Source organism: Watersipora subatra, chromosome 4 (genome assembly GCF_963576615.1).
Source record: "Watersipora subatra chromosome 4, tzWatSuba1.1, whole genome shotgun sequence".
In the NCBI taxonomy this organism is placed as follows: domain Eukaryota; kingdom Metazoa; phylum Bryozoa; class Gymnolaemata; order Cheilostomatida; family Watersiporidae; genus Watersipora; species Watersipora subatra.
The window spans coordinates 13630653-13638450 of NC_088711.1; the positions used below are offsets into that span (position 1 = coordinate 13630653).

General features: G+C 36.3%; 1 protein-coding gene across 1 annotated transcript; it reads left to right on the forward strand.

Annotated features, from left to right (window-relative positions):
• Positions 1 to 3802: 3802 nt before the first annotated feature.
• LOC137393944 (uncharacterized) lies at positions 3803 to 4408 on the forward strand. The gene has a single exon (XM_068080657.1). It carries the CDS (start codon positions 3803 to 3805, stop codon positions 4406 to 4408), a length of 606 nt encoding a protein of 201 aa, XP_067936758.1.
• Positions 4409 to 7798: the final 3390 nt, after the last annotated feature.

Sequence of the window (7798 nt, forward strand, 5' to 3'; positions counted from 1 at the left end):
ATCGTCGCATAGACAACTGAAAGAGAATTCTATATTGATAGTAGCAACGCTTTATTGTCTGAAGTAAATTTCACTAGACAAGGATAGACGACTCCCAACTCAAGAGCGAGTTCACGCAAACTCGATAAACAGACTCGTGGGTGAGCCGATAAACAGACTCGTGGGTGAACCGATAAACAGACTCGATGGTGAGCTGATAAACAAACTCGTGGGTGAGCCGATAAACAGACTCGTGGATGAGCCGATAAACAGACTCGATGGTGAGCCGATAAACAGACTCATGGGTGAGCCGATAAACAGACTCGTGGTTGAGCCGATAAACAGACTCGTGGGTGAGCCGATAAACAGACTCGTGGGTGAGCCGATAAACAGACTCGATGGTGAGCCGATAAACACTCGAGGTTGAGCCGATAAACAGACTCGTGGGTGAGCCAATAAACAGACTCGTGGATGAGCCGATAAACAGACTCGATGGTGAGCTGATAAACACTCGAGGTTGAGCCGATAAACAGATACAAGGGCCAGCCGATAAACATACTCGATGGTGCCTTTTCTCAACTGTTACACCCTAGTAAGCCAATCGCAATAATTCTTGATATTCGGTCAATAACACTTATAGTGAATGCAGCTATGATACGCTGGCTAATATCACAATGCTAAAGTCAGAAACGATGACAAGAATTTTCTACACTATTTGCCTTGGGAAATCAAGCAGAGCTATTGTAAAGAACGCAGTATCTTTATTGGTGTTTTATCTCACAGTACCAAGCAGTAACATAACAGCAATGACAAAACTGAAAGGTTATATAGCAAACCAAGGGAAAAATCTACAGTTGATTGGCTGCACAATAATTAGGTCAACCATTGCCACAATAAAATATTTCGAATACAAAAACGATAATATTTGTCATTAACTAATCACGCAATACGAGTATTAACAATTTTCTGAGTATTGGCAGTATTTATATAGTAACATGCAAATCTTAAAACAATATGGTAATAAATGGTTAACATAAAAATCTGCTAATGTAAAACATACATATAATATTATACTACAACGAACATGCATTAAGCGAGCGCATTATAATTGACTGTTCAAATTTGAATCCACGGTGATAAATTCAAAGAACTCTATTACGCACGTTAGCAGTCTATAAATACGAGTACCGACTGATAGTCACTTCATTAGTTCCCCTCTCCCATCTCAGCTCTCCTCGGGGCCACTATTCCATCTAAAAAGCTCTGTCCTGCGGTGACAATGGTGGGAATTCCGTGTCACAATTACCGCCAACCTTTTTTATTACATGTCAAAGGTGCTGCTTGCTGCTCTCTTTTGCTTGATGCATCGAAAAACTTAATGGAGGCACTCTATCATACGTTGTACGAGTTGAGGGTCATAATAGCAAGACTATTATTGTACAGTTTTAACCTACACCAAAAATCTACTTTCAGAGTATGCAGGGCTTGATTAATTAAATAGTCTTCCTTTGGTTCATCAGTGGAAAAAAAGAAAAGTTTTTCTTCCACAAAGTTTGTTGAATCAGCAATGACCGTGTAAAAAGCCAGATGTTACAAGGATACAAAAAGCCTCATCAGTTACATGTTAAGTTGTTTGATAGATCAGTATTTGGTATGAATTGTTTAGCAGAGCATAGAGACGAAACACTCTAAGTCTGATTATTTCAGCACTCTGCTTAAAATTTAAAACAAAGAGCTTTTACGATTGACCCTGCTATCAGTGTATAAACTGGTAGAAGGGTCAGTTTAGATATTATCTGAAAACAGCTAGAGTTTATGCTCCTATCTGATGACAATGATTGAAACTTGATTACTAGCAAACATTTGATTGCGGATTAGGCCTAAAAACGTTGGCATTTGCAGTCTAATAAGGCAATACCGTAATAGACAACAACAAATGAGAGTATGTCTCCAGTGTCTCAGAGCAAATCTCTAGTCTGCATAATAATTAACAACAAAAAGCACTAGTACCACATCATGTAAATTGACAACATAATTGCCCTCATCATCCAAATAAACAACTAAGAGACACATAAAGCCTGTAAATTCAATGAAATATTTTACCATAACACCAGAAAAGCAAAAAGAAACTTTTATATTACGCCAAGTGTAGTTTTGTAACCCAGCTCAATGTACATTCATAGCAAAAAGCTCATTTTGTACATTCATAGAAAGGTGAATTCAAAATCAAATTATAAAATCAATATACTATTTATTACAGGCGGATGCTCGTTTGGCGACTAATAGCCCTCTTTGTTTTTTCCTACTGGTCTTTTTCATCTTGCTTGGTCTACATGTGTACATAACATGTACTTACATACAAACTCATATCGCATATAGCTCATATAACATTCTATGTCTTTTGTGTATTGGCAATAGTTAGCTAAAAAAACTCCATATACTTTTATATTTATTTCAAGCATTTGGTTAGTTTGGCCTGGTTTATTTCAAGTTCATAATAATATCGTTCTGTATTCAAGTTTTCTAACGATAATATCTGTTATCATGTCATCAGACCTTCAAAGATTTAGTTGTAGTTTTTTAATAATTAATCAAAATACACAACCTCACCAGCTATTTATTTAGCTAGAAAAATTCTTAGCTTAACAGAGAATCCAAAACAAGAAGAAATTTTTGTTTAAGATTGTATTGGTCATCAACATATAATCAATGGTTCTGAGTTGATACCTTTAAAATAACAAAACATTATTTAAGCTCTTCCAAGATCAATAAAGGGAACCTGCAGTATCATTGTGACCGACTCATTAGTGATAGTTTTGTATTTTTGTTTGCAAAGAGTAATAGGTAAAAAGAATTGCCCAATTTGTCAGTGTATTTTGGTTTTAAGATGATTCTCTTTAGTCAAACCTATGAGTCGTTACGAAAGTATAAAATATATATGAACACAACCATCATCGTTCATTTATTATCATGCACACGATTTTCTATACAGTAAATTTGTCTTTAAAATTGCTGTCTGTTCTTGTACTCAGTAATGGTTACTGTCCGACTGTATGAAACGGGATTTGTCCAATAACATCATGCTGTAAATATTTAATATGTAACTTGAAGTTTGAGTTATCCGTGTTTCACTGTATATACTACGCAAAGCTAAATTATAGCTGAGTTAGTAATTTGCTTACAGGTATTCATTGAAGAACATGCAATGGCACACATTTGACATTTAACAAGTTGGTACATCAATAAAGTCAAGAGTTCATTGTTGCTTTGCATCGAGTTGTTTACACATGAGTAAGGAGTTGGCCACTCATTAAGCTTTATTTGAAGTTGCATGTACAAAGGGAGAACAACTCTGTGTATTTTGTTATTAATTTTTCAGTTGACATTTATTTTACTGATTACTACCTACCTGTTCGTAAAGTTACTTCAAATCTATTGCAATTACTAAAAAAGTGTGGGTGCAAATATATGACAGATTTTAATGCTTTTGATGAATTTGTGTTTATTAATTTTTACGATACAATATTATATACTTCAGATGTGTTGACTAGTCAATACTAAGTCTACTCTATGCCCACAGTAAGAAAGTAAAGAGTGTAGTGTATCAGGGTCATAAGTATGCCACCTGAATCACACTGTCAACAATTGCAATAATGTGGCAATATGTTTGTTTCTCGGTGCTGTTGTCTTTGCACCTGAAATCGTCACTATGGTGAATCATTGATGACTTGCATACACATATATATTGCTTGTAATGTAAAAATAAAACAGTCTTGAATTAGCCAGCCACCAGAAGTCTTGATACACTAAATTGGCGACGAGGATGCCAGATAATAAAGCTATGGCTAATTTGTCAGAATTTGACAACTCTACGAGTGTTGAGTCATATTTGGAGCGGTTGGAGATATATTTTGCTGTGAACAAGGTTACGGGAGACTCTCGTCAGTACATGCTGCTCATGGGCTTGAAAGGCTATCAATACGATACAATACGAGATCTGGCAGCCCCACAGAAGCCTAAGGATTTGACATACAGTGACCTAGTTGACCTTGTATGCAAGCACTTTGGTACGTCAAAGCACTGGCTGGTGGAACGACTTTCATTCAGAGAGATGAGACAGAATTCGGGTGAGAATCTCAATGAATATGTCAGCCGCTTGAAAAGGACAGCTCGCCAATGTGAGTTTGCCAGTAGTCTGGACGTCAACCTAGTGGAACAATTTCTACGTGGCATGCGGGACACAATGCTGAGGTCAAAGCTGATCGCACTTGAGGAATCAAAGCTAACTGATATTACTGTGTTATTGCAAGAAGCAAATGCCAAGGTCGCTATAGAGCAGATTACACCTCCAGATGTGAAATCTGAAATGAATGCAGTCAAGAGGAATTGTTTCAGCAAGGACAAGCAATCTGTGGTGATTGTGGTTTAGAGCAACGGATTAACCACAAGTGCCCAGCAAAAGGGCGCACATGTTTTAAATGTGGGGGCAACGGTCATTTAGCAAAAGCCCCTGCCTGCCCAAAGAATAACATCAGAGCTGTTGAGAAGGCACAGAAATTATTTGACTACGAGGACGACGATTCCCTGTTTTAAGTCAGTCAGCTTAGCCAGTAAATCTACTAGTCAGTTAGCCAGTCAGCAATGTTTGCTCAATTTTGAAATGTGACGTTATTCAGCCATTCACTGTGTGTGATGTCTCTCTGCTATCTACTGTGTGTAGTGTTTCTAGTTTAGTCCAGCCAGAATTTGAGTTAGTACTGTGTGAACTTCTCAACAGATCTTGCATATGTTTCATGTGAATATTTCTGCTTTTGGAAGAAAAGGAAGGAATATGTTTATATGTTTATTGAATTGTCAAAAATTGTCATATCCTCCTTTGTAGCCTATGTACCTGTATTACGTAAGCTTTCAATTTTGTAAAATTGGTAAGGGATGTAGTGTATCAGGGTCATAAGTATGCCACCTGAATCATACTGTCAACAATTGCAATAATGTGGCAATATGTTTGTTTCTCGGTGCTGTTGTCTTTGCACCTGAAATCGTCACTATGGTGAATCATTGATGACTTGCATACACATATATATTGCTTGTAATGTAAAAATAAAACAGTCTTGAATTAGCCAGCCACCAGAAGTCTTGATACACTAAAAAGAGTAAACAAGCCAAAAGTGATATTTAATTACGTGCAAATTAGTTTCGTATTGAAATGCTCAATTCACAGCTTCATAGCTGAACAGAATAAGAATGCTAGCTTTTCACAAAATCAAAATTTCAAAGTGGTACAGTAGAAGCAACCATAGAGCAACCTTTGGTAGCAACCATAGAGAACTCAAGCAAACTAGAAACGGTTCACTTGTGAAACTGCATCTGTTTAGTGCTTTCCTGATATGTTAATTTAACAAGTATGCTAAGATACTGTTTGATCTGTGAGAAATGTTGTTTATACTGAGATCAAAGCAAGGCAGAGGAACAACTTCATTTAATTTGAAAAGCTATGTAAAGCCAACGAGTCCTTGAAGTACATATGGATGTAAACATCTGTCAGGTATCAGAACTAGCATAGTTTGATTACAATCTTGTTATGTAGATCCTTGCTTTCCGCACAGCTTTTTAGAAATGTGTGTTTACCGATGAGCTCATGTTGTTATGAATACGAGATATGTGCTCTTCTCAAACTTGCACATGTAGGTAATTTTTGTATCTGTTCCAGTTTAATGAGACAAAGCTACAAATTTTAAATTCTGTTGACAGAGAAAAGCTGGTTACAGGCAATACAAATGTATCTCACATATAAATACAAAATGACTCTCCAATTGGAGGGAGCAGCAAGAGTGAAGGAGTAAAAGTGAACTGGGATGATGGAGTAAAAGCGAACAGCGAGATTGAAGACGGAAGACGTAAAAGAGAACAGCAGGAGTGAAGGAGTAAAAAAAAACAGCGAGAGTTAAGGAGTAAAACAGAATAAGAGTGAAAGCATAAAAGGGAACAGCAAAAATCAGACAGCGAGAATCAAAAGGTGAGAACTTCCGGAACCAGGTGTCTGGGTCCTGTAACTAGACACCTGGTTTCGGGAAATGTATTATGGAAATTTGGCATTTCTCAATGCTACTGGGATGCGTTGTCTAGTTTTAAACTATCTGGCAGTTCCTTTGCTAATATTAAGTTTGTTTTCTTACACATGTATTATGATGTATCATCTCATTATAACGCAATAAACGAATGCGCGCATACACACAAAATGTGACCTAACACTGCTCTAAAAGCATTATTTCAATGTTTGGTAAATGTGTGAGGAATTCCTTAGTGCTGAAAGTTTCACAGCTAAGTATGTCTCATCTAAAGTTCTGTTACTGATGGCCACTGATTGCAGTAATCACTAACATGAGGTCACCTGATTTAGAAATTGCTGACAGCTTGTTCACACCTGCTAATAGAATGTATGAAGCGTGTACTTGTTATGTATCTGGAGGATGGATTGGGTGGCGGCTGTGTCGTCATACTGCAGCTTAGTGAAAACACAACTCCTTTTATTAGAGTCAACTCTGTTTGTGTTGTCAAGGGTATTGATGAAGATCACACACTGTGCAAGTTGATGCAGGCTTATAAACTAAGTGTCTATGTAGCCCACTATATTATATAATATATACAGTGGTGATACAAATTATGGAACCGCCTTTGTGTTTTAGTGGATAATGCGCTATAACAGCTTTCATATTCGCTGTTTTTGGTCTGGATATAGAAAATTATGTCATTAGAAAGGAAATTTTATCAGCTGTCACATTATCAAATTTTCTTTTGCATCCAAGTATAATTCCATTTTTAAAGCAGTTGAAGGTGCATCTAATCAGGGTGTCCTATAAATAGTCACTCTATCTCATAAATAGCAGTCTAATGAATGTTTAGAATTCCTAAAAAATTTAAGCAACTAAATTTAACAAACATTTAAGACAATACTTGCATTGAGTGAGACATTGCGCATTACATATTGTAACCCATGTAATATTAAAAAGCCCTTTTGCTCTGTGTAGAAGTCATTCTAGTAACTTCACGATTATGCCTCAACATCTCACAAAAGAAAAGCATGCTGTAATGATTCATACTATATACTATCATGATATATACTAAATATACTATTTACCAAACTGATCAGACGTCACTATTGTATGAATTGGTTTTATAAAACTTTGACAGGTATATTGCATGTCATAATTGTCAATAATTGTATTAATTTGTTCTTTGTGGTGTTACCAGAATGACAGCAAGCCATTTCCAGACGGCATGAAGCATTATGGATTAAAAGCTCCATTGTTCGCCATAGGCCTGCTCTTGCTTGACCTCATAGCAATGATATGAATGTACCTAGTGTCTCTTATTCATTTGACAGTACCAAATGTCCTTTATTTCTATGAAAAGACACCTGGTATATCTTTCTCATTTAGAGTTACCTAATATCCTTTATTTCTATGAACAGACACCTGGTGTATCTTTCTCATTTAGAGATACCTACTACCCTTATTTCTATGAAGAGACATCCAGTAAATCTTTCTCATTTAGAGGTATCTAACATTCCTTACTGATATAATAGTACCTAGTGTCTTTCATAGGTAAACGTCTGTACCAGATGTTGCCACTAGATTTTTGTGAAGTGATATGAAATACTAATGGCGCAAATCGTAAATATTTTTTCTCATGGAAACAAAATCTTTTTGAAGTTGTGCCAGAGAAACTTGGTTTTACATTTAAAATCTTAATAAATATACAATTGTGGCAAATAGATCACAGAAGATCATCATCCTGCATTTTTTAGCTTTTTTGATTT

What these genes read in the sequence shown, in the direction of transcription:
- LOC137393944 (XM_068080657.1), top strand. Translation starts at nt 3,803, where the DNA reads ATGCCAGATAATAAAGCTATGGCTAATTTGTCAGAATTTGACAACTCT.